The sequence below is a fragment of the Arvicola amphibius genome, chromosome 12 (assembly GCF_903992535.2).
Source record: "Arvicola amphibius chromosome 12, mArvAmp1.2, whole genome shotgun sequence".
Lineage (NCBI taxonomy): Eukaryota > Metazoa > Chordata > Mammalia > Rodentia > Cricetidae > Arvicola > Arvicola amphibius.
This window is the reverse complement of record NC_052058.2, coordinates 16,495,640-16,523,441: the sequence shown is the minus strand read 5'-3', so window position 1 is coordinate 16,523,441 and position 27,802 is coordinate 16,495,640. Positions and strand designations below refer to the sequence as shown.

Below are 27,802 nucleotides of genomic sequence, written 5' to 3'. Positions count from 1 at the left end.
TAGTAGTGGTTCTCAACCTCGCTTACACGCAACACTAATACAGTTCCTCAAGTTGTGATGACCCCAATCATAAAATTCTTTTTGTTGCTATTTCATAACCTTGATTTTGGTACTGTTATGAGTCATAATGTAAATATCTGTGTTTTTGATAGTCTTCAGCAACCCCTGTGAAGGATCATTTGACCCCAAAGGGGTCGTAACCCACAGGTTGAGAAACTGCTGTAGTATATTATATATAATAATATAGTATATATATTGAACTGTATTATATATAGTATATATAATTTTAAAAATATTATAAAAAGTACATAGATATGTGTTATCAAGCTACCATTACAAAGAATGTTTAGAGAATGATATACTCCTCATGTAAAATAATACCTGGGCTAAACAGAGCATGAAAAATTGAAAGACATGATGAATATAGGTAGATATAGCAGAATACAGGTGTGGTAGTCCATTCCTGTAATTGCAGCATTTAGGAGCTAGGTCAAGAGGATTATGAATTTGAAGCCAGCCTTAGCTAGGTAGGGAGACTCTATGTTAGGGGGTGAAAGTGAAGGAAATCACACAGGATTCTAATAGAAACTGTAGGATTTGTACCACATACAGCAAGGGAAAGCCATGAATCCATTCTTCTAGGGGGTCAGGAAAAGTGAGGATTATCTGATGAATTCATAGTCTAAGAGCTTCTAGTACTCAGGCCAGCAAAGTGGGGAGCCATCTAAGGTGGAATTGCTTATACACCAGGGCCACCCATCACTTCCTATTCTAGCCAGGCCCAGTGTTAAAGAGATCGTTCCACCTCCAGTATCCTTCACAGACATGCCCAGAAGCTGACCTAATCTTATCCCACAGGCATGCTGAAAGGCTTGTCTCTTAGTTGAGTCTAAGTCCTGTCAAAATGATAATCTAGGTTAACCATCATGGGCATTGTGAGTCTGGTTCAGCTATTACAGTGGAAATGTGATGGGAACTTAAGGTTAGCATGACAGGACTGTGCAGCTCCCAGAAGCTCTGGTCACATCTCGTTCTATGGGAACAGCTCTTCAAAGAGTGCTGAGTCTGTGTGTTCTTGCAGGAAAACAGCAGGAAGGGATGGTGCTGGTTGCAGGGTTTTCTGGTAACTCGGAGCGTGTAGCAGTATCTTGCAACCAGATGGACTAGATAGATGATGGACAAGTTCTTGTCCTCTAACCTCTCCTTGAACCCGAATTGTTCCCTTTCTGGGCCAGGGGAGAAGTACTGTTGGGCAAGTATAACTTTAGATGTGTCTGTTTGGTTGGTATCTCTGGGGATGGCTCCAAGGCCTTGTATGTGCCAGGCAAGCATTCTTCTGCTGTGCTACATATTCCCAGCCCTGCCCCAGCTTTGTGAGAGAGAGAGAGGAAAGGAGAAAAGGTGTCCACAGTCTAGCTGACAGTCTAGCTGTCCTGTCACTGTCATCTAGGAGCTTTGTGTCATCACCTCGTTGTAATGTTTTTATTTGTGTGAGAGGGGTAGCACCTCCGGTTTTGGAGACAAATGACAAGTATATGCTTTGCTTAGTGTCACCCCAGGGCTTTTCCAGTTCTAAGTGTCAGACTGTGCCTGGGAGCATGGCCTCCTGCCCTCATCCTCCCAGCCCAGCCCTTCTCGGATTCCTGGGCTTGTTTCTTGCCTTTAGTTTCCTTGACAGTAGCAGTGAAAGGGGAATTTCCCATCTCTCATAGGGCGGGGTGCCAGCCAGGCCTTTTTTGGTAAAAGGGGCCAATTCAGGAAAAAAATGTGTTTATGGGCTTCAACTTTTCCCTATTCCTAAATAAAGCAATTTTGCTGAGGCCCCAAGGGATAGTGTATGTGCTTATAACTTAGTCTACTTTATTAAATAGATGGTTACTAAGAGAGCTGGCATTGTTCTTAGCACTAAAAGATAAATATTTGAAGAGTAGTAACGCGAATGACTGCAGCTTTCTAATTTTGATTACTTATGCTATTTTTTGTTTGTTTGCTTTGTTTTCCTTTGAGACAGAGTTTTACTCTGTAGTATAGGCTGGCCTCAAACTCGTGGCAGTCCTCTTGCCTCAGCCTCCAGGTGCGGGACTTCCACAGTATATGCTGCTGTGCTGGACTCCTTAGACTGATTTAAACGGAACTTTGTTCTCATGGTTTTGGTAATACCCTTTATAAACTGGATGTGAAGGACAGAGACACAAAAACACTGGCCCATAGTTGTGCAATAGTGAGCAGCAGAGTGGGAAGTCGAGTTAGTTTTCTTTTGTTCAGCAGCATTTTCCAAGTTGGCTGTACCACAGCCCCAAGGGAGGCCCTGGGAGTGCTGTGATGATCAGGGTCAACTCTCTCCATTTATAAAAGCAGTTGCTCTGTTTGGAATTTATTATGGCTTATGATTAAAAGTGAAAGTCTAAATAGATGTTTATTTTTAACTTACTAAACAGTTTATATTTGCTATTTAAATTGTTAGGCCTTCTGTATAACATGCTACCCTTTGTACAATTGGATCCAGTTTCAACTGGCTTCTGATCTGTTGTGTTATCTTCAATAAGTTCAACACTCCAGTAAGAGCTATCAATTTATAAAACGCTTTAACATCTGATAAAGAGTTTATTACTCTTCAAACATTGAAGGGTTGGAGGCAGTATTCTGTGTAGACTGATTGGTACAGAGGACTGTCTTTGAGTCAGATATATTGGATCTTGTGCATAATCCCAGCACTTGGGAGGCTGAAGCAGGAGGAAAACCACAAGTTCAAAGCCAGCCTGAGCAACAAAATAAGAATTTTTTAAAATGTCCCTCAAAACTCAAAAGAATGTTTTTGTATGTAGCAAGAGTGCTTAGGGATATATAGTGCCTGCATTGGGCAGCAAGAGCTGCTTTGTGAGAGGAGACCAGGACATTGGCCTCGGGGAGGTATGGAGTTGCTTCCCTTGGTGTAGACCTAGGCTGCATTGAATAGTTTATTCCTTTCCCCTTCTCTCTGCTGTGCATAAATGGAAAGATTTTTATTTGAATTTTTATTGTAATGGATAGAAAAGAGGCCTGGTATTGGGAGTGCCAAGCGAGCAGTAGGTTTCTTACTACTATATGAAACATTATGAAATGTCTCCTCTGCTTCTTCAGACATGGGAATAAACACGCTTTCTGGGTCCCAACCCAATTTCTTGATGCTAAGGAACTTATGTTCTCTGTTACGCTCCTTTCACTTTTGCCGCACAGGACTGGAAGGACAGGAAATTCTCCAGGTGGTTAAGAGACATCCCTGTACATCTTCAGTGTCCCACATGTGACTGAGAAGTTAAAACTATTTGCATTAATAAAACAGAGGATGCATTAGGTATATTTTTAGAGATTTATTTTGTTTAGTGTGTATGTTTATACACAATTATGCACCATGTATATACAAATGTGTGTAGGTCCCTGTAGAGACTAGCAGAAGGTGCCATGTTCCCTGCAAGTCAGAAGCAATTGTGAGCCTGTTCCCCCTTGACGGTGCTTTGGAACTGAACCCAAGATCTCTGAAAGAGCAGCCAATGCTCTTAACCACTGAGCCATCTTCCTATCCTCCAGAATTAAATAATTTCACTCTTAGCTTTGTCATGAGGATTTTAAAGGATACATGATGTGTAATATTTTCCACAATATTTTATTTATATAAATGTACAATAGATTCATTTCTAAATGAATTAATAGGGCTAGTGAGATGGCTCTGTGGGTAAAAGTGCTTACCTGGTGACCCGTGTTTGATTCCTGGGATTCACAGAATGGAAAGAGAGCCAGCTTCCCAAAGTTGTCCCTTGACCGGCTCGTGCACACATGCAGACACACACACACACACACACACACACACACACACTCACACACTCACACACTGGTCACTGGTGAACATTTTTATAGCTCTTAGAAAATTATTAACCAGAAGCAATTAACTCTGAATAATATTAACTATTATTGCTGTTGTTCCACTTTATATTCTTTAAGTAAATAATTTATAAACTTTTTCTTCTGTTTAATATGGTATAGGCAATGTTGTGGTATATGTAATAATATCTTAAATGAAAATTTAATTTATTTCTGTGTTGTTTTATGCTTTGAGTTATAAAGCATTTAATTTTCCTTTCCATTTTTAAATTAGGTTTTGAAACCTAGCTCCTTGAAAAATACTGGACAGGTTTTTAATATCATTAGCTAGAGGCATTTTGATTTTGCTTAATATAAAACAGGTCATAATATATTTTCATTATTACTTATATGTAGTTTCTTAGTCTGTGTTTAGAAATTAATAAGATTAAAAGTTAAATATTTGGATAGATGAAATATGTTCATGGACAAAAATCCTAAAGGTACAGAGACTATTTCATCAGTGAGTCTCTTTACTTCTAGCTCCTGAGTATACAAGTGTCTATGATTCCCCTAGAGAGTGTATGTGTGTGTGTGTGAAGGTGTGGGTGTGTATGTACACCACATGTGCATGTGGAGGGCAGAGGCAGCTTTCGGGAGTTGGCTCTTCCTCCTCACTCCTTGGAGGCAGGGTCCCTTGCTGTGCCCGCAGTGCTGCATCCTCCATGCTAGCTGGCCCGTGAGCTTTCTGTGATGCTCTCCCATCACAGTGTAGGGGCGATAGGATTGCAGATAAACATCAGTTCATCTTGCCTCTTAGCTGGACTCCAGGGATTTAACCTAGTTTGGTCAGGCTTTAGTAGCAAGCAGCTTCACCTGCTGAGCTATGTCGCTGGCCTTCTTTCCCTGCTATCATGTAAAGTAGTTTGGTGGTTTGCATGATGTGTACTTTTTTTTTTTTTGGTCGGTTTTTCAAGACAGGGTTTCTCTGTGTAGCCCTGGCTGTCCTGGAACTCACTCTGTAGACCAGGCTGGCCTTGAACTCATAGAGATCCACCTGCCTCTATCTCCTAAGTGCTGGAATTAAAAGTATGTGCCACCACTGCCTGGCAATGTGTATGCATTTTTTTTTTTTTTTGGTTTTTCGAGACAGGGTTTCTCTGCAGCTTTAGGGCCTGTCCTGGAGCTAGCTCTTGTAGACCAGGCTGGTCTCGAACTCACAGAGATCCGCCTGCCTCTGCCTCCCGAGTGCTGGGATTAAAGGCGTGCGCCACCACCGCCCGGCTTATGTGTATGCATTTTTAACACAAGTGAATAAAGTATTATATAAACAATCTGTATCGAGCTGTTTTGCTTATCAGCTATCAATATGTCTTTTACTATTTTTTTAATTAAAAAATTATTTTTGAGACAATGTCTCACTTTGTGGCCTTCTAGGCAGGAGCTCACTTAGTAGACTGGGCTGGCCTCAAATTCATAGAGATCTGCCTGACTTTACTGGGATTAATATATCCTGTCCTACTTATCAATATATTCTGATCATTATTCTTTTGTATTGTTTTCGGCTCTTCACTTTATTGTGTCAATATTCACTTCAATATGCTGAAGTACTTCCTTTAATTGGTAATTTAAATTGCTTATAGGATTTTGCTTTTAATAATTCAAGCTGTAGAAACTCTTGGTGTGTGTGATATTTTGCAACTGTGAGAATTTTTCTGTAGGATAAATTCTTAGAAATAGGTCAAAATGCATGGATATTTTTGATACATATTGTTACCCTGAGAAGATGGTCTCCCATCTTGCCATGTGATATGGCCTGTTTTTTCTCTTTCTGAAAGTTCATCAAACTGTTAATTTTTATTTTCTCAATTATGAACACCTTTCTTTTTTGCTTTTTGCATTTATTTATGTGGGAGGTGCATTTGCCATGGGATTCATGTGGAGGGCAGGGCATCCTTTGGGAGACACTTCTTTTCTTCCACTGTGTGAGTTCCAGGGATCCAGCTTAGGCCTCCAGCTTTGGAGGGAATCAGCGTTACCTACTGACTCATCTTGCCAGACCACGAATGTCTTTTCTAGCTCTAAAAATTATTCGTATCTCCTTTTATTTGCAAGCATAGTTTATGACCTTTGCTCATTTTCTTATGTAATTATTTCTGGGTCTATAAATTAAAGATCTTGGTGTGTGATTAATATCACCTGTCTTCTTCCTTTGATTTTATTTGCTGGCATTTAGAAATTTAAAATATTTATATTACCAACCTTCTGGGTATGAATAATTTTTGGAGACAAAAAAACCATTGCTGGCTTGGTGTGGTGGCAAATACCTTTAATCTCAGCACTCTGGAGGCATGCGGATGTCTATGAGTTTGAGTCTAGCCTGCTCTGCACGGTAAATTTCAGGCCAGAAAATGTTATATAGTGAGACCTTGTCTCAAAAAAAGTCATTACATTAGGTTGTTTGTTATTGTTAGTTTTCCTGCCCAGGCCCAGGGACCTCCACATGTTAAGCAAGTACTTTATTTACCATTGAGCTATCTCATAATCTGGAGAGTTGTCACAATAGAATAACTTTGATTACCCTAAGCAGAATTAATTTATTAGAAGTAAATAATAAAAAAATAGAAACATAGTCTTCTTTTTTTGTTTTTGTTTTTTGTTTTTCGAGACAGAGTTTCCCTGTGAAACCTGGACCTCACTCTGTAGACCAGGCTGGCCTGAAACTCACAAAGATCTGGCTGCCTCTGCCTCCTGAGTGCTGGGATTAAGGTGTGTGCCACCACCTCCTGGCCCAGAAACATTTTCTTTAAGGAATTCTTGAAAGGTCAAGACAGTATTTTTTTCTATATGGCTTGTTTTCAAATTCAATTTGAAAGGAACTATAATCTTACCAAGAAATCTCACTTTTTATAATCTGTTCTTTTTTAATTTAATAGGATAAAAGTATTCTAGATGTCACTATAGTTAGTTTCAGGCTCTGCCATTGATTTTCAGAATTGCACCCTTATTGATTAAATATTTTTTCTTATCTATTAAGTTGATATAATGATTTCTGCACACTTAAACAAAAGACCATTGCTGTCAAGTAGAAAACAGGAGTGCAGTTTTGATAGGTATTCTAAGATTGCATCAGATTGCAACATTTTAAACAGACTTTGTTAAACCAATTTCAGAACAACTGATGCTTAGGAATTTGGGAGCCAAGCGAGAATAGGCTCCCACCCTGGCACCCAGTGCCTCTGCCACAGACTGGCTAGTACAGTTATATCAGCTGGTATTACAGTTACCTATGTCAACTCTTCTAGGAGAGGTTTGAAGGAGGGAGCAGGTCATGAGACCCCCTCCAACAAGTTGTATGTGGTTCTGCCCTAATTGCACATGACCTTAGGGTCTCTGGGTTGTTGGGGGTGGGGGGACTCCATCTACACAGCTGTGTGGGAGTCATCATCATGCTGGGTGCAGACCTTCCAGTGTGACTGCTTTAAGGTCACTCGTGCCCCTGCCTGTCACCCCTCACCTATTGCTCTGTAAGTAAGTCTGGAAAACTCATTTGTCCCCAAAGTGAACTTTGGTAGACCTGCACCTTATTTTGTCACTGGGACATAGGATGAGTAGTGGGCTGTAGATACATGATCATAATTGCATGGTTTTTAAAAATAAAAAGAATTGGCTTGAGTGTGATATGGTGGCTCACAACTGTCATCATAGCACTTGGAAGCTAAAGGCAGGAGGGACAAGAATTCAAAGTTATCCTCAGTTTGTAACTTCTAGGCTAGTCTGACTGCATGAGACTCTGTCCAAAAAAATTGAATTAACATAAGAAAAAAAATTAACTTCCATTGAAGAAATTATGAAGTCTTAAATGGTGTCATATAAGACATCATTTAAGTTCAGAAAAGAAGATTTTAGGAGATTATAGGCACATGAATATGTATGCATGGGTGTGTGTTTTCAAATAATCGACTTCAATGTAGAAAGTATCATTTAGCTTTTTGCTGTAAAAAGAAACCAATACTTTAAAAATTTCTTGTATTCTGAGATGGATGATGGTGCACACCTTTAATCCCAGCACTTAGGAGGCAGAGGCAGGTGGATCTCTGGGAATTCTAGGCCAGCCTGGTTTACAGAGTGGACTGTTTCATGCAGAAACCCTGTCTTGAAAAACAAAGCAAACAAACAAACAATTCCTTGTATTTCTCCAAGTTACTTTATGAATTGTTTTTACTTACAAGATAGCCTAATCCTCTCTCTCTCTCTCTCTCTCTCTCTCTCTCTCTCTCTCTCTCTCACACACACACACACACACACACACACACACACGAACACACATGGAAGAAAGAAAAAGGGAAAGCCATTGCAGTGGATTGAGCTGCCCAGGTTCTGGGTTTGTGTTTGTTGACGTTGAGAGGCTTTAGGGGCACTCTCTTTCTATTTCGTGTCACGGTGGTGGCTGCACATTAGCTCTGCTCAGCTAACGTGCTGGTGACCGTTCTTCCAGGTCCTTCCCTGCTACTTCTGCTGCTGCCTCTTCACCCTGTGTCTACTCACTCAGGGCTTCTGCAGTCTTAGGGTATTGCTCACCGCCTTCTCTGCTGCTTCCCTCCTAGGTTTACCACCCTGTATGTCTCACTTCAAAACTTCCGGGGAAGAACAGGAAAGGTCTGCTTTGATTACTTATTAATATTTGGCAGAGGGCACCCTTCTTGGGCAGAACTTATGCTAGACTTCAGAGGCCTCTCTTGAAGGCTGTTATAGAGATGTGACTTTGGGGTTAAGTAGCCACCTCTGGTTCAAGCAGTTGTAGCTGGGAAGACATATCAAACAGCACAAAATGTACCAATATGTTCAGGAAGAAACCCTTATCCCAGTGAGGTAGTTAAGCCTAATAGGAATTCTGACCTCATCTCTAGACCGGCAGTTAGAACTCTGTGGTGAACTCACTGGTTTCTTATGATGCTTTGATGGTTGTGCTAGCGATTAATGTCCTAGTGGGCACTGTGGTAGAACGTGGGGATCTTATGTTTTCTCTTCTGAGCTGTAGCCCCACTCTAACTTCCAGGTTCCCCAGAGATAGAAGGGGACTTGGGATTGTGGTCTAGTAGGCCATGTAGTTGAGTCAGTGTCGTGGAATGTGGGGCACATATCAAGATGGGTAGAGTGATTAGCAAATCTTTCTTTTCCTCTTCATCCCCTCCCCTTCATTTTCTCTCTCTCTCCCTATGCCTCCCTCCCGCTTCTCCTGCATCTCTTTCTTAGGCTAGGAATTTGATGAAGGACCTTGTGAATGGTAGGCAGACATTGTACTGTTGAGCTATAGCCCCAGTCCCCACCACCCTTTCCCCTGAGCTGACAAATTGTTTCTAAAATTTATATTTCAAAATATTTCTGAAGAGAACAAGGGGGCATATGGAGGGTTTGGAGGGAGGAAACAGAAGAAATTATGTAATTATATTATAATCTCAAAAAGTATTTAAAAAAATCAACTGGCTGGGCAGTGGTGGTACACCCCAGACAGGTGATTCTCCGAGTTCGAGGACAGCCAGGGCTATGCAGAGAAACCCGGTCTTGAAAAAAAATTTTTTTGTAGCAACAAAATCTAGTAGCAAACTATGTTTTTTTCTAGGAATGTAAAAGTATCACTATATTAGACATTTATTAATTTAGCACATTGTGTAAATATACCTGAGAAGAAAAGTCACGGATCATCCCCGTAGGTAGTTCACAGAGGCCTTGCCAGAACTTAGCACATGGTTCTAAGTTTAAAGCCTCAATAAAGTAGGTGTTAGGGAATGCTTCTTTAGCCCCAAACAGGCTCTTACTCCATGAGGAGGTGTGTGCAGTGTTTCGGTTAAAATTAGGAACAAGATAAGATATCTACATTTGCCGTTGTAAATTGATATTAATACGAGGCATGAGACAACACAATCAGTCAAGTGGTAACATTGATATAGCTACTGGACGTGAAATGGTAGGAGGGAGAAAAACTATGTGCAGATGTATGGCTGAATGTTTAGGAAATCTAGGAGAGTTGGTAAGGAAACTATTGCAAAGAAAAGTAAAACATTGTGAAGTAGTAAGAAGCAAGCATAATCCACAGAAAGCTGGTGACAGGGTTTGCAGGGAGAGGCACTGTGTGCACCCTGACAGCCTGAGAGAAATCCCTGGCTCCCACCCAGTGGCAGGGGAGCCCAGCCTCCCGAGAGTTGACCTCTGACCTCCACCTTCTCTCGGTGGCATCGGTGTTACTGTACTCACCACCACACCCATTACAAGGGGAATGAATAAATATTTCAAAATAAATTAATATATAGACATCAGGAGCCTTACGATCCTATAAAGAGAGCCCAGGTAGATGATACAATGGAGGTAAGATCATTTATAATAGCAAAAATATAGTTTAGAGAGAACTGCAACAAGAAATACATAAACCATACCACAGGAAAACCCATGTGACATAAAAATAGAACACATGGAAGGAAACCATGTTTGAGGGATAGAAAATCTGAAACAAAGGTGTCTGTCAAAACATCCTAAATTGACCTAAGTTCAGCACAAATGGGAATGAACATTTTCTGTAACTTGACAAGAGAATTTTAATGGATATATGAAAAAGTAAGCTAGAACAGCCAAGGTAACTGACAGAGAAGAGCAAGGAGGCTGGTGCAGCTTTATTTGATATCAGAGCATATTGCAGGAGCTGGAGGGATGGCTCAGTGGTTAAGAGCATTTGCTGTTTTCACAGAGGCTCCTTGGAGAGGAGGGGACACAACCACTCTTTCTGTCCCTGAGGCCACTCATGCACGTGTATATTCACGAGAGAGAGAGAGAGAGAGAGAGAGAGAGAGAGAGAGAGAGAGAGAGAGAGAGAGAGAGAGAGAGAGAGAGAGAGAGAGAGAGAGAGAGAGAGAGAGAGAAGGGAAAGAGGAAAGGAAGAGAAGACTAGAAACAGTTATATTTAGAATTAGTGCGAAGCAAATACAAAGGAGGTCCAATGAAGGGACACAGCCTTAGCATGTTCTGGAAAAGCAGAGGAGGGAGTAGTGGGCATGCGTTTCAGAGTGCAGTACAGATAGAGCCGAGAAGGCTGATAGGCCCCCAGTGAGGAGTGCCCACCATGCTGGTGGACACCGTGGAAGGCCCCCAGTGAGGAGCGCCCCCCATGCTGGTGGACGCCGTGGAAGGCCCCCAGTGAGGAGCGCCCACCATGCTGGTGGACGCCGTGGAAGGCCCCCAGTGAGGAGCGCCCCCCATGCTGGTGGACACCGTGGAAGGCCCCCAGTGAGGAGCGCCCCCCATGCTGGTGGACACCGTGGAAGGCCCCCAGTGAGGAGCGCCCCCCATCCTGTTGGACGCCGTGGAGGGCCCCCAGTGAGGAGCGCCCCCCATGCTGGTGGACGCTGTGGAGGGCCCCCAGTGAGGAGCGCCCACCATGCTGGTGGACGCCGTGGAAGCCCCCCCGTGAGGAGCGCCCCCCATGCTGGTGGACGCCGTGGAGGGTGTTGAGTGAGGGGAGTGACACAATGTCTTGTAAGTTTGCTGTGCTGCTGTAAGGACAGTGGGAAGGGTGGCTGGGACAGTGGAAGCAGAGCGCGACATGCAGGCTAGTGGAGTGGCCCAGGCAGGAGGGGGTAAAAACCATGTTATTGTCGTCCTCAAAATTAATGTTTTGAAATGTTTTTCTTTTAAATTGACGCATGATAATTTGTATATTTATGAGGCACTCATGATATAATTGCAAACATGTACACAATGATCAACTTGGGTAATTAACATTTCCATCTTTACGTTTATCTTTGGGTTTTTTAAATTCCTTTCTTCCAGATCTTCATAGAGTACATAAAGGTCTGGTGAGCCCTGGCCACTGTTCTGTGCTGGAGGGCAGAACTCACTCCTGGCTTCTGTTTGCTAGGATTTCCAGGCCTCCTGCCACCATCACCACCACCATCACCACCACTACCACCAACAAAAAAATCATCGCCTATACCTGTCTTAAGTGTTTCTCGTTTGTGTTTTGAAATCTTAATCTGATAGCTCAAAATGTGAGCTTATGTGTAGATGTTTTACAGAGGTGATCAGATTTAAAACGATGCTATAAAAGAGGCCTAGTCAGACTCACTGCCAGGAATATGGCTTGCCACTGGCTTACACCGGGCAGACACCAGGGGGTCTGTGTTTAGTGGGATACCCATGAGAACACAGCAAGTTAAGCCGGGAGGCCTTAAGTGAAACCACAGTCCAGACCTCCCTTCAGAGAGGTGAGGAAAGAAGTTGCTGACATTGTGTACGCCCCACCCCTCTCCCACATTGTGTGACACTTTGTCACGGTAGCTTCAGCAAGCTGACACAGGGACAGAAACAATGATGGTGCGATTTCTTCACAGTGCTTATCACTGACTAAAATTAGCTCTACTTACTTACGTTTATGCTCTGTCCCTCCTGGTTGCAAGCTCCAAGGCTAGAGCTTGGATTTGCCTTTCTCGTTCCCCACGGTAGTCACAGCCCTGAGCCAAAGTCGCTGTGTCATTAAGTTACTGATTTTGTCTGCTATGTCTGCTGTTTTACAGAGCCCAGAGTTCTTTGTAGAAATTAAGAACCAGAATTTTTGTTCCATTCTTCTAAAGGCTCTTCAGTTGATTAGAAAGAGCCTAGAGGGCCACCTTTTTGGAACAGGATAGTTCTTGGCCCTAGAGATTTTGCCCTTGGTTTAGCTTTATTTTATTATTTAGCATCAAAATAGCGTGGATGTATGAAAAATACTCTTCTCAGGGAAGAAGGCCAGGCCCTCGTTTTGTCCTCTCTCCTGTGACTAGTTCCCAGCGTAGCAGTCTTCAGTAAATGTTTGTTGAATAAATGGAACCCCTTTTCCAAAATTCTGCTTTGTTGCTAGACATTTCCAAAGTGTGTTACAGTTACTGAAACTGAGTGCAGCACCACTGCTGTGGTGCAGCTGTATCGTAGAGGGTGAATGGTTTGCCGCCTTTGCACCCTAGAATTGCGTCAGATGCCCTCGGTCTGTCTTCACTGGGGTTGTTTTTGACCTTGACTGCCCTAATGGACGACTCACATTGTAGCTCAATAGCACTGGTGCCACCGTGTGTCCACAACATGGTACTACACCTATTGAGTGTCAGCATGTCAAGAACCAATCCGATGCCTCCCTTGGGGTGTTTATTATGACTTGTTTGACTATATTAATGCAGAAACAAATTCTTCTATTTAGAAGGCTTTGGAGCTGATTTGTATGTATCTATATAAGACATCTCTGTACTTTGATAGAGTAAAGTTTCCACATTTTAGAACATTTATATCAAAATGTTTCATTTTGTCAGTTTATTGGAAATTCCATAAAACAGATTTATAAAGAATACAATAATATTTCAAAAGAAAATTTTAAAAAATGAAGCAACTGTTGTACTGACTCTGCGTTCGGTGCATGATAGATTACTGTGTGAGTTGGTCCTAGTAGCGACAGCTATGGAGGAGCTGCTGGCCTTTGCACGGACAGCCGTGTCAGCTGTCTGAAGTGACGGTGCTCCTCAGCATCAGAGATGTATGTGCTGCAGAAGCCAAAGAAGAGCTGTCAGGTTTTCAAGCGTTCCGAAGCCATTGTAAAAGACTAGTTGATATTAAAAAGCACTTAAACTCAGTTTAATTACTGTAGAGATGGCTCAGCAGTAAGAGCACTTTTGCAGAGGACCTGGGTTTGGTTCCCATGTTGGGCAGCTCACAACCACCTGGAACTCCAGCTCCATGGGATCTGATTCCCTCTCCTGGCCTTTTGTGTACCCAGATGCATGTGGTACACATAAAAAGACACATAGTCATACATGGCTATACACAAAACAAGCAAATAAATGTGATGAGATTTAAATAAAAAAACAAAATAATTTTCAGTCAGTTCACTTGATCTAAAAATCTCACTTGCTAGAAGTTGGTTAACCGAGTTTAACATTTTATATCATTCTAGCTGTTGTTTTCTTCTTTTTTAAATATTTATTTATTATGTATACAATATTCTGTCTGTGTGTATGCCTGCAGGCCAGAGGAGGGCAGCAGACCCCATTACAGATGGTTGTGAGCCACCATGTGGTTGCTGGGAATTGAACTCAGGACCTTTGGAAGAGCAGGCAATGCTCTTAACCTCTGAGCCATCTCTCCAGCCCCTGTTGTTTTCTTCTTATAATTGTTATTTATCCTTACCACATATTTTATCATATTATTTACCATCTCCCAACCCCTCCCAGCTTTTTCTCTGCTCTCTACCCACCCATCTTTGTGTTATCTCTCTTAAAAATAAGAGAAAAAAAGTCATAAAAACCATAGAGTATCATTGTGTTAGCCATCCACTCTTGAGCATGGGGCCTAGATTGTGGTTGATATATACCCAGTATCGCTCCATCCAAGAAAACTGACTTTCCTCTCCCAGAAGCTATTAATTTTGAGTAGCTTTTTTTTTTTTTTTTTTTTTTTTTTTTTTTTTTTTTTTTTGCTAGAAGTGGGCTCCTGTGCCCGCTCCCCCTCTTTTGTGTTGAGATTTTTGCCAGCCTTGTGCTTGTGCAAGTCTTGGACCTGCTGCCACCATCTATGTGAGCTCATACACGCTCTTTCCCCTGCTGTCTGGAAAATGCTATTTCATAAAATTGTCCACCTCTGGCTATTTGAATTTTTCTTTCCCCCTTTCCACATAGATCCATGAACCTTCATGGAGGGGTGTGACAAAGACATCCCATTTAGGGCTGAGCATCTCCCGCTCTGCATGTTGTCCACCTGTGTGTCTCTGTGCTAATTACTGCCTACTGCAAGAAGCTTCCCTGCTGAAGGCTGAGCAGTGTACTGATCTATGGTGTGGTGCTTTAAATGAAAATGCCCCCCTCATGGGCTCACCGGGAGTGGCACTATTAGGAGGTGTGGCCTTCTTGGAGGAAGTGTGGCCTTGGAGAAAGTGTCAGTGGGCCTTCAGAAGCTCAAGCCAGGCACTCTCTTTTCCTGCTGCCTGCTGATCTGGATGTAGAGCTCTCAGCTCCTCTCCAGCACCATGTCTGCCGGTGTGCTGCCTCGCTTCCCGCCATGCTGATAATGAGCCAAATCTCTGAACTGTAGCCAGGCCCAGTTAATTGTTTTCCTTTATAAGAGTTGCCATGGTCACTGTGTCTCCTCACAGCAATAAAACCCTAACTTAGATATATGGGTATAGCAATATGTCATTAGGAATAATTTCAGTTCTATGATCATTTAGCAAAATAATAGTAGTAGGTTTTTCCCAGGGCCCATGACCTATTTAGTCTTAGGTGTAGGTTCCATCTCAGGTAGTGGGCCTTAAACCTCATTTTGAAAAAAGGTTGGCTACTTCCCTGACATTCATGCCTCTATTATATTGGTGAGCATATATTGCAGGTAGGTCATTACTAAAGCTCACAGGGTTTGTAGCTGGATGAGATTTAATGATTAGTTTTCTCTTCAGGTACTGTGTATAGAATCTTCTAGCAGTATGAACACTAGCTAGTGGGGGTGAATCTGAGTACCACTTAGATTTCTCCATGTTCTATGCCATAAGTATGTAGTATTTTCAGCAATAGGGTCTTTTTTTGTTTGTTTGCTTGTTTTTCAAGACAGAATTTCTCTGTGTAGCAGTTCTGACTGTCCTGGGACTCCCTTTGTAGACTAGACTGGCTTTGAACTTACTGAGATTCGCCTGCCTCTGCCTCTCAAGTGCTGGGATTAAAGGCGTGTGCCACCACCACCCAGCAGCAATAGGGTCTTACCATCAAGTTGGCAATAACTTACAGTGTTTTGGGGAAACTTATGGGACCCTCCTTTGGCCAATGACTCAAAAAGATGTAGCCCATTCTTGTTACTAGGGGTTTAATTTGGCAGCATCTGCTCTCTGCTTGGGGTATTCTCTCCCCCATTGTATAGTGACTCCATTTAAGTTCCTTTATACATGTATATAATTTAGGATGCTTCTGCAGTAGTAGGTTCTCATGTGGCTCTTTAAAAGGCATTTAGTGTTAGAGTGTTAGTTGTTCCCCCACCCCCCAAATTCCGTCTTTTTCTCTGCCCTCCCTTCCCCCACTCCACGTAATCCTTGTAATTTCCTCATTATACCTTTATAGTACTATATTCTATTTCTCCTTCCTTGGAAGACCTTCTGACTATGGTTTTCTTATTTTATATTTTTGTTTCATTTCTAATTCCTGACTCACATTTTTATTTTTTCCTTTGTTGTTGGAATTTCTGTTTTGTATTTCCTGAAATTATATTTTTATCATTTTTTTTTTGTTTTTGTGATAGAGTCTCAAGTAGCCTAGGCTGGCTTTGAACTTGCTATGTAGGAGAGGGTTTGAGCTCCTGATTCTCTTGCCTCCATTTCCCAAATGCTGGGATTACAAATGTGTACCACCATGTTTGGCATTTTTCATCTCTTCTGGTGTTTTCCTACGTTTCTCTTTCAAGTTTTCTCCCTTCCTACTCCCCCCCCTTTCATCACAAAGGCCTAGTCTTTTTTCTTGCCTGTGTTCTTTTTTCTCTGTCTCCCACCCCAGGAGCATCACTGATCCTAAGGCTGCAGCATCAGCAGCCCAGTTCTCTCACCAAGGCCAGCATAGCATCCCAGCTCATCTATAAGCCATCTGGAGCTCTGCAGTGCCCACCTGGCCCTTCTGCTGTGTTCCCATGTTCCTGGCACCAGTGCCGTGTGAGAGTAGCTTAGAGGATTGCTTAGTCTTTTGTGTCTCCAGCCTTGGGTTTTATTCAGGCCACAGGAAACAGGGGAAGCTCTGAGTCATCCAGGTGTCTGCTGTGATTGCCCTTTCCTCCCACCTCACAGACTTGGGGGACTTTCTATCCCTGCTGGTGTTTAGGATTGAACCCAGGGCCTCACACATGGAGACCTACTGGAATCGCTTCATCTCACTTCATTGCCATCTAAAGAACTACGTAGAAGTAGTGGCATTTAAATGCCACCTTCCTATCCCTTCCTCATTTCCCCTTCTATTATCTCCTCATCTATGCTCTGCATTGCCTTCCCTGGATTGCCACTGAAGGTAACTCCTCATGAGCTGTTTTCTTTGGCTATATGTCCATCTGCCATTTATCAGGGAAGTGCTACTCAGTCGTCAGAGAGCCAGCCACACCTGCTTCTCGTGACACAAGCCCAGTCTCAACCAGGTGACAGACCAGGCCAGCAGATCATAACATTCCCATCTCTTTCTTATAATAAAAAGGTGAGAAATTAAGCACAACAGGTTAAAGGAATTGGGATGGAGGATTCTCAAGACTGCTTCCTGCTTATTTGTGGGTGTCATCTTGGGGGGGGGGGGGGCTGAGAAAGCTGGGTACTAGCTACACCCTGGGGTAGCTGATCACTTTACTCCTGTCCAGGGTTTATGGTATGGAACTGTCTGGTGTCTCTTGGACCTGGCAAGGTTTGGCAGAGCAGAGGACAAAGTTAAGTTTAGGAAGAGAAAAAAAAATTCAGGACCAGGGAATTGAGAAGGGTGTCTCTGACCTATTTAAGGTGGATTCTTCAATTCAGCTCACTGGAACTCATAAAAATTCTTTGGGTTTGTGAAAACATAAGTTTTAGACATATACATTGTATAAACAACATATTTATGTCAGAATGACTGTGACAGATTTTTTGCACAATGAAAAGTGTTTTTAAGACTATGAAAGGCAGCATGAGAGAAAAGTTTGATAGTGTGCACTTGTCCTCACACCTTTATAACTTGTATTTGTATTTTACTGTAATTTGTTTGGTGAGGTTGTCCTTTTAAACTGACAAAACCTCTGTTTTGTTTTGTTTTGTTTCTGATGCTGTAAAACTGCATCAGAGATCTCTGAGAAAGATAAAATTTTACTTGAGGAGTTATTGATTAAAAAACGACAGAGAACTTACTTGGTTTCTACCTAGAGCCCTTCCTCAGGGTCCTCCATGGTCGTTGAGGGTCATATTTGCCTTTTGCTGTTTAGCACAGGGCCTGTCAGGTTTTAGGAGATCCTGTGGGCTAAGAAATCTGTAGGAAGACAAACTTACCTTGTCCTGAGCAGCTAGACTGTTAATTCCAGTGATTCTGTCCATTGTGTGGAGATCTTCAGTTTAGATTTTTGCCCAGTGGTCAGCGCTTGGCAGTTGAAGTGAATTGCAGATGGACGTTGTTCTGTGCCCATCTGTCTTCTGTCTTCATTGGAGGAAGTAGAGTGCTGCTGCTAGCAGCCAACCTGTCTCCTTTTGTTATGAAAAGTTTTAAATAATTAAACATTTAAATGCCATATTCACCACATCTCTGAGCAGCTGAGGGCTGTTTACTGGGTATAGATGAGCTATAACTACAGTATAGAATCTGCCCGGAGAGCTGGGTCTGAGCTGGACTGTACTGGCTCTCAACAGGTAAAGCAGGTTTGGATTAAGAGACTTAAAAGTACAAACCAATTTAAAACATGAGACTTACTATTTTTATAGTCTGAAATGAGATACAATGAACAGACAATCATAACATTTAACAGTAAACATAGGTGCATTTAAGTTACATGTATGCACACACACAGTGAACAGGAATTGGGTGAAGTGGATGCTCTTTGGGGGCCCTACAATGGCATGCCACTGCACAAAACACACATGCAACAGAGTCAACACTGGGGGACCAGACAGGGAATACCTCAGTAAAGATGGTGGGTCATGGTCACCTGACCTGGCTCTCAGTTAAGATGGCAGTGAAGTCACTTGACCTCAGGTAAGATTGCTATAAGGTCACTTGATGTCAGTCAAAATGGTGGCAGTCACATGTTGTATGGAGAAGCCATGTTTTTTGAGCCACAGGAGTTTTAAACATAATAACAAGAGAGACCTAGAGGCATGATCTACCCTGTTGCTGAGTCACCATACCACAAGCTGTGGCAGGGAGCAAAGGCTGGAATTCTGGAATTGAAAATAGCTGCCTCGTGGATTTGACTGATCTTGTCTGTTTCCACCGGACCAGCAGTAGCAGTGGCATGGAAAAGCAGAGCTGGCAGGACACTGGCAGAGCATTCACAGGCGGGTGGCTGATAGTTTGAGGGTTTATACCATAGCTGAAAACATGAAAACCCACAAAACACCACAGGGCCTGTATGAGGATGTCTCTTCTCTACAGGCGGGTGTTGAAGCCTGAGTGGTCTGGGCGACTCAGAAGCCAGAGAGGCTAGAGGCTGCTACAAGTGGTCTCTCATGGCAGGGACCATTTATGAGTGGTCCAAAAGAAAAGAAAAAGAAAGAAAGAAAAATCTGAAGGACCCCAGGCCCCAAATTGAATGCACCGCAGTGCTAGCGTTGGAGGGCTAACCCCTTTAGTTTGGTCATGTTTTTAGCTATGGGAAGCAACCAGAAATGAATGTCAGCAAAGGGCTCAACTGTAGCCATGAAGGCTTTGGTTGGCTGACTGGAAGGGGAGCACTCACCACTGAAGCTGCTGGTATGCATAGAGGTCGGTGTTCAGGCAGATAGAACACAGAGCTATTGTAAAGAAATCTAGTTCCCGAGCCCAGGGTTTCATGTGTCCTCAGCTGGCCTGCCTGAAGGCAGGAGGGAACGTGGAGAGAGCCTGGTCGAGTCATGAGCACCAAATGGTATGGTAAAAATAAAACACCACAGATCCCCGGGTGGTGATAGTGGCCACGAAGGCAGCTGGTCCCGGCCAGGGAGCCGCACAGAGGGTGAGAGACAGAGATGTGCCATGCAGAGAAAGTGGGTATATATTTAGTGTTATGGAGGGGAAAAACAAAGGGGGGGATGGGAGAAGGGGGAAGAGGTGGGGAGAGGGAGAGAGACAGAGAGAGAGAGAGAGACAGAGAGAGAGAGGAGAGACAGAATGAGAATCAGAGACAGGGAGTGGAGAAGGGGAGAAGGGAGAGAGAGAAAAGAGAAAGAGCACAGGATGGAGGAGGGATTGGGAGAGGGTGGGGCTTGTCTCTTAAAGGGACAGGGTACCCAGGTGATGGACCAGGCCAGCAGATCATAACACAGGGTCCTCATATATACTGGATCTGCAGTTATAGGTGATTGTGAGCTGCCTGCTATGGGTTCTGGGAACTGAACTTGAATCCTCTGGAAGAACAGCAAATGCTCTTAACTATTGCTTCATCTCTTGAGTTCCTGGTGTGTTCTTCTTAGAGGAGCTCCTAGGCCCTGGGGCTCCCATACCTGATGTGCATCTCCAGCTCAGATCTTCTCCTGTAACTCAATGCTCGTAAAGTTCCATCTCTGGTTGTCTCCCCTCAGTTGTGAACTCAGAGGTTAGCCTGCTCTTGTTTCATGGATAATGACGTGAGATTCCTTGGTTAGTAACAAAGGCCTTCCTTACGTCACAGTCAGCATGAGCAATGACTTTGCCCTCCAAGTTCTATTGCAGCAATCTAGATGACTGCCTCGACTAGCAGGGCCATCACAGAAAAGTGGCATTGGCATGGGGAGTGTTCTGCTCTTCTGACCAACAGTGGACAAGCAGGGATCACTTCATCCCCTGAGATGGCCCACCATTGAATGCATCTCTAAAAAATGACCAGAATCTTGCATTCCTGACATAACTAGCAGGAATATTCATGCTGGAAATTCAATATGAACTCTTTGTTTCCATATATCCTAAACTCATTTCTTCTATATTTCCTTCTTTCCTTCCTTTCCCTCCCTCCCTCCCTCCCTCCCTCCCTCCCTCCCTCCCTCCCTCCCTCCCTCCCTCCTTCCTTCCTTCCCTCCTCCTCCTTATTCTTTCTTTGAGACAGGATCTTAGAAATCTGATACCAGCCTGAGCAATACTGTCAGGAGACTTGTCTCAAAAATGAAAATAAAATCAGTTTTAGAAATGCACACGTGTACTCATTTGTGAAATCCAGTGTGGTATTTAAATACATAAATACAGTGTCTAGTTGGCCACATTGAAGTAATTAAAACCAACTTTAAAGATTTGCTATATATATCATGTGTATATTTGCATGTCTTTGTGTGTAGGTAGTTGTATAGACCCTGTGTTAGATACCTGAAGCTTCAGTTACAGTCCTTTGTGGTCCACCCAAACTGGGTCTCCTGGGAAGTGAACTCAGGTCCTCTGTAAGAGCAGTATGAACCCTTGAGCCATGTCTCCATCCCCCTAAAATTAATTCTAATAATGTACTACACATGTATTTCTAAAATGTTTCAATATTTAACATATCTTAAATTTATGGTTAATATTAAATAAAAGTGAGATATTTGATATTCTATTTATACTGCTTTTGAAATCTTTGTGTATTTATTCTGCCACATTTCAAATATTTAAGAGCCAGATATAGTGACTATGGTATTAGACAATAGGCGCTTCTAATTTCTTCAAATTCCCTATGCGAGAGCTGTCAGTTTTTTGTCTTTGTATTATCCTTGCTTTATGAAACATTTGCTCTCATGTGCTCAGTAAGTAGCTAATCTGTTGTTTCAATAGCATGTTTATTATAGTATATGTAGTAGGACGGCTGTTTATTTGTTCCTGGCTGCCCAGACCCAAAATAATCACAAAGAAACTATATTATTTACAACACTGCTTGGACTATTAGCTTATACATATTTCTAGCTCACTCATATCTTAAATTAACCCATTTCTATTATTTTATATTTTACCATGAGACTTGTGGCCTACCGGAAAGGTTCCACCTGGTGGTTTGTGCTTTCTCCTCTGGTAGATCCATGGCTTCTCCTTGATTCTGCCTACTCTCTCTCTATATATATCTCTTCCAGCCTAGCTATATTCTGTTAAGCCATTGGCTGAAAGCAGCTTCTTTATTCATTAACCAATAAAAACAACACATATACAGAAGGACTTCCCACACCAACTGGTGTTACCCAGTTTCATGTTGCTACTAGAGGCTTCATAAGAGAAAGTAAAATCTTATAAAATATTTCTAATGGCCGTTATGTTCGGATCTGCCTAGATAAACCTTATGATTAAAAAAAATAGTACAGAGGGTTGAAATGAGAGGGAACAAAGGAAGGGTCAAAGGAAACCACAGGAGGGCTCTGTATCAGTTTGACTTCTGTTGATGTGAGAGACACTGTGACCAAAGGGAGGAAGGGTTTATTTGGTTTACACTTCGGTGCCGCAGTCCATCATGGAGGGAAGCCAGGGCTGGAACTCAGGCAGGAATCTGGAGCCTGCCTAAACATGATACCCCAAACAAGAGTAGAAACATACCTACAGTCTAATAAAGTTAACTTTAAATTTGTATCAATATACACAAATCCATACCAATGTAAAATGTTTAAGACTAGTAGTTGCTTTTTTAGTTTAAAAGTAGATTCCATAATCTACCCTTTTATTCTATCATTTCTATGTAGTGATATTTCATTTGTATTTTAAAAAACAAAGCTAACCTGTAGGTCAGAAAAGCAAAATAGTCAGCCTCTACCTCAGCCCGAAATGGTGATCCTGCCTCTTGGAATCTCAGAATGAGACTGTGTGAGAGCTGTCTCCTCCTGTCTTATATTCCTCTCTAGTGCTGGGATTAAAGGTGTGCACCACTACTGTTCAGTTTCTATGACAACTAGTGTGGCTACTGGGATTAAAGGTGTGTGTCACCACTGCCTGGTCTGTAAGGCTGATCAGTTCGGCTCTTTTACTCTCTGAATTTCAGGCAAGCTTTATTTATTAAAATACAAATGAAATATCACTACATATCTGTATCCCCCTTTTGCATTTTAGAATGAGATCCCTGAATCTAATCTCCTTTGTTCAGCTTTATATTGATAATGTCAGGAATATCACACAACACAAAGACTCTGAAGGAGATGGTTCTTCAGTTGAGGTTCCCTCTTTCTAGATGACTCCAGTTTGTGCCAGGTTGACAAAACCATGCAGTACACCTTGCATGGTGTGGTGGTGGTGATCATTTGTCATGAGATGTGTGAGCAACAAAGGTAGAGCCCTGTCTCCCTGCTGCTGCTCTGGCATCTCGTGTCAGCTCACACCACAGCTGCTAAGCTAAGAATTTAATAATTCTTACATAAAGTATTTGTTTTTTTCTTACTAAAATACACAGCAAATAAAATTCTTCTAAAATTATCCAAAATGGTAAGGAAATTAAAGTGTTGAGTGAATGTATGTGAAATTTTATTTACATTCAAATATGACTTTAATTTTAATGGGAATGTATAATAATCTACTACAAATCCCATCATTATTTGCAGAGAATATTGAGTTGGATACTTTTTTTTAGGTTCTTTGGTGGATTGAATTTCGTTGTTATGGGGAAGGATAGAGAAAGTGGCTTTATTGTCCTCAGCTGAGCTTTCTATTACACTAGTACTTGACTCTCTCTGTGTCTCCAGATCCATTTGTGTGTTTAGAGGAAGGTACTGGCTGTTTTGCCTTTAGGAGTATTTAGGAAGGGAACTCGTCCAGTCTAGCCAGTTGTGGCATCATCGTTTGATCCTATGTAGTTTGGTGCTGGAGACCATGATTTAAGTTCTTTGTCACTAATGGAGCCTCTATGGCAAACATCTGGGATAGACAACAGCATCCTCATTCTACAGATGTGGAATCTGAGGCTCTAGTGTTATGGAAATCCATCTTTCAAACCAAGCAGCACCCAGAGTGCTGTGCAGCAAAGCTTTATTTAAGTCCAGTAGGCATGGACCAAAGCGAGTGTTTTGCAAAGTCTGGTCCCATCCTGCAGTTTCTTATAACTTATATAGATTGAGCAACAGTGTGAAGATTCCTATCTGCATGGACCATATGAGGGTGCTCTCTGGATCTCATGACCACTGAAGGGATGTTTCCATTACAGTTTCCGTGTGGTTTGCCAAAGCAGATGCTGTGGGAGCCATTGGGTCTTTCTCACTTTAGCAAATATGGCCAACTCTTTCTGCAGATAGCTTTGTAAGCATTTGCCTTTTCAAGATAAGAGGACAAGATTCAACTGAAATAAGCAGGAGTACAGCAAGCAGAGAGAAGTAAATTTAACCCAGCCTGTCTCTCCTTAGTCCTATAGCTAGAACTTATGAGGCTCCCACAGTACAAGGCTAGCATTAGATTTGCTAGGTGCATGTTAGCATACTAAATGTTTAACATATATTCTCTTTCCTTCTCCATGAGAGTTAAGCAACAGTTGAAATCAGACATCAGGTGGCTGCCATTCTTTCTTTCTCCTGTCTTCCCGTCCTGACCCCTTCTCTGGAGCTTTGAGATTTTGAACTAGTCAGGGTTTGCATTTGCCAGTCAGTGAAAACGTTGGTTGTCTTGGTTCACTTGTGTGCCTTTTACTTTTTCCAGGAAGTTTCTTGTACAGTTGTGAGCCAATACTTGAGTGAGGTGATTTGTAATATTACCAGTAATCTGAAATAATTTAGATAATTATTTGATAATTTATACTTGCCTTTCCAGAATTTATATTCTGAAACTGTTTACAACTTTGCTTTTTTCCTAGAGAGATTGGGACAATTATCAGGTCACTGGGATGCTGCCCTACTGAAGGAGAGCTACATGATTTCATTGCAGAGGTAGGTAGGTGGCTGAGGAAGTGTCACTTGGCTGAGTCTAGAACTCCTTGTAGTTAAAAAAAAAATCTTACAAAAAACTAAAAACTCCCTACACTACTCAGCGTGCTGTTTGAGAACGTTAGGGTAGCTATGCACGTAAGTCAGCAATGGGACCTGAAAGCATTTTGATCAAGCCTTGAAGAAATGACAACTATTGATATATAGTTTTTAAATTAGTTCAAGATAGGCCAATGAAGACAAGGAAGTCTGACCACATAGGGAAAGACCAATAATAGATATATTTAGTAATAATGTATGCAGAGAGACTGCAATTTTTATTTATTTAAGGAAATAAAACTAAGTTTCAGGGCACATATAATAATAAATTGACTAAAATAGAGAGCACTAACCAGTCTAAAAATCTAAAAAAATTATTATTTATAATAACAAAAAGTTAACCTCTATTAGTTAAAAGATCTTGATTGGCTTTCTTCTGTGGTTATAGATTCCTTGCAATGGTCAGCATTACTGACCAGAGGAGGCTGGTGTTTATGCTTTCCTCAGCCTCTAGGGAACAAAGGACAAAAAGATCTGATTGGCTGTTTTGGAGTTACTTTCCTTATAAGGCAGGTTAACATCAAGTTACTCCAAGCAACATTTTTTGCCAAAGATTAAAACAGAAAGACTTTATTATCATGCCCATTGAAGCTGGCTTTCCTGGGAAATTTATGTTTGGCAGTGTTTGACTTTATCATGGGTGACTCCATTTTGGTTTTAAGTCTATTCTTTGGGACCTAGTGTAAGAGTTGAATCCAAAACAAAAGTCACTAGTAATCATTGCTGGCAGTGTAAGCCGAGGCTGGGAGAAAGAAAGTGGACAAGCAGTCCGTGCCCAGGGAGCTTCATACTCCATCTTGCTTTCAGAAAGATCTCTGTTTGTTAAGTGAAGGTTTTAGTTCAACAAAGAGAGACCTTAAGAGGAAAAAGATGCCTGGGCCACAGAGCTGCTTTTCTTTGCCAGGCGGGTTTGGTTGGAGGATTAACAAGGGATAAGAGAGAAAAGCAAAGAAGTGGAATTTGACCTATTCCCTTAATCCCTCTACTGGTAGAGCCCTTGTCTGTTCTATTACCAACAGATTTTTCTTTGGGCTGCCAGTTCACAAAAAACAACATGGAGACTTATTATTAATTATGAAAGATTGACCTATAGCTTTGGCTTGTCCCACTAACTTTTATAGCTTAAATAAACACATTTATATTAATCTATGTTTTGCCTTGTGACTTTTTACCTTTTCCATCTTGTACCCCATTTCCTCTCCTCTTGTGTCACGCTCACGCCTTGATTCATTTCCTCTTCCTCTTCCCCCACCCTCTCTCTCTCTCTGCCCAGAAGTCCCACCTATCCTCTTCCTGCCTAGTCATTGGTCATTCAGCTCTTTCAGCTCTTTAGTAAACCAATCAGAAGGCACCTTGACTGTTGTCTGAGGTTTCTGTCAGAGAGGCAAAGAGGTGCTATGAGGAAGGTAGAGACTGGGAAATGAATTCATGGTGAAATAAGAATCAGTGTGTAGCAGGCATGGTGGCACATGTCATTAATCCCAGCACTTGTCAGAGAGAGGCAGGTGGATCTCCGAGTTCCAGGTCAGCCTGATCTACAGAGTGAGTTCCAGGACAGCCAGGGCTACACAGAGGAACCCTGTCTCTAGAAGAACAAAACCAACAACAAATAAAAGAGAATCAGTGTGTGTTCAGTAAACAGAACAAGACTAAGAACTGAAGACCAGGGAAGAAGAATGGCTTGTGTATGTGTGTTTTAATATATACCAGGAATCTGAAAAAAACAAACCCTGCCTATACCATCCAAATACCACAACCCCCACTTATGTAAATATTATCTGTAGTTTGCTTTCTTTTTATTTTTTGGAGACAGACTCACTATGTAGCCCTGGATGGCCTTGAACTCACAGAAATAAGTTTACCTCTGCTTCCTGAGTGCTGGCTGGCATATTAAAGGCATGCACCACCTGTCCAGTGACCCCAATCAGACCATAACTATTATAAATATAAGTAACTGAAAAAAGTTTTGAAGATTAGGAGAAAGACTTGTTTTTCCTGAAAATTACATACAGAATAGTTGTGGTTCAACTGGGTTGCCAGCCTATATAAGTTCTGTAAAAGTTTATTGGTGTGCCAACACAATTTATTCCAGTTAACTCTAGCAATAGAGTTGCAACAGCTTTGACCACCCTTCTTGAATTTTACCAGATAAATGAGAAGAATACACACATATTCGTATTTATCAAATGCATTTAGGACATTGAAAATCCACAACGGTAAATATCTAAAGGTGAATATCATATTGCTAAATGTTCTATAATGACTTCAGAGAGCAAACAATCTAAATGTATTTTTATGTATGCTTTAAAATTATTCTGGGGCTGGCAGATGGCTGAGCAGGAAAAGGACCTTGCTGCTATGCCTGGCAACCTGAGTTTCATTCCTGGAACTCACATAATGGAAGAAGCAAACTGATTCCCACAGCTGTTCTCTGACCTCTACACACACACACACACACACACACACACACACACACACACACACACATTATTATATATACAGTAATATATAATATATATTTAATAATTCTGTTAAAATTTTGAAGCTTTTATCTGGAAATTGAATTCTCTAGCTATCATGTTCTTAAATTTTAGGACAGAGACATCTCTAACATAACTTTTTAAATCCTCATCTCTTTGCTTCCTGAAGATCAGAAATCTCTTAAAATAGATCAGTTTTAAAATTCCTCAACATTAATTCATCTGTTTAGTATTCTAAAAGTAGCAACTTGCTCCAAGTTACCCTGTCTGTATAGGATGTTATAAAAGCCTGCAGGTATGAGAAGGAAGGCTAGTGCAAATCTTACCTGCACGCAGGTTACCCAGCAGCCCTGCCTCTGATATTAAGTCAGAGCTATCTAGGATCTTCAGAGCGTGGGAGCTGGGAGGAGAGAAATACTATTTAAAGGTCTATGTCCTTTGAAATTCAAACTTACATAGAATTAAAGAGAATTGTATTACAGAGGAAAGCTAAAAGATGTCTCAAAAAAAAAATAAGACCCGTGTTGATAGGATTATTGATCTAGGCTTCAGAACTAAACTCGGATTGTGCCTTTTATTGGGGAGACATTGTCAGCCACCTGCTCCTCCATACTTGCCTGTAGTGGGTAGCAAGCAGTGTCCCTGTTGGGGCACCTCTGTTTTGCTACTAATGTGCTGTGTTCCCGAGAAGGTATCTTGGGATCTCCTTGTGTATTAGTCAGAATTCTCTGGAGTAACAGAATTTACAGAATGAATCACTCTGTAGATAGAAAGGGGATTTATTAGAATGATGTTGAGGTCTAGCTAATCCAACAATGGCTGCCTATGAACAGAAGGTCCAAGAATCCACTAGTTGTCAGTCCATGAGTCTGGGTATATCAGCTGGTCCTCA

The 27,802-nt window shown here is 41.8% G+C and overlaps 1 protein-coding gene across 1 annotated transcript in view; it reads left to right on the top strand.

Moving 5' to 3' along the window:
- Window positions 1–27,802, top strand: part of Efcab2 (EF-hand calcium binding domain 2) — an 89,048-nt gene that overhangs the window by 33,075 nt on the left and 28,171 nt on the right. The window contains exon 3 of the mRNA XM_038349826.1: window positions 24,262–24,334. Within this exon, the coding sequence (XP_038205754.1) occupies window positions 24,262–24,334 (73 nt within the window). The remainder of the gene's footprint in view (window positions 1–24,261; window positions 24,335–27,802) is intronic.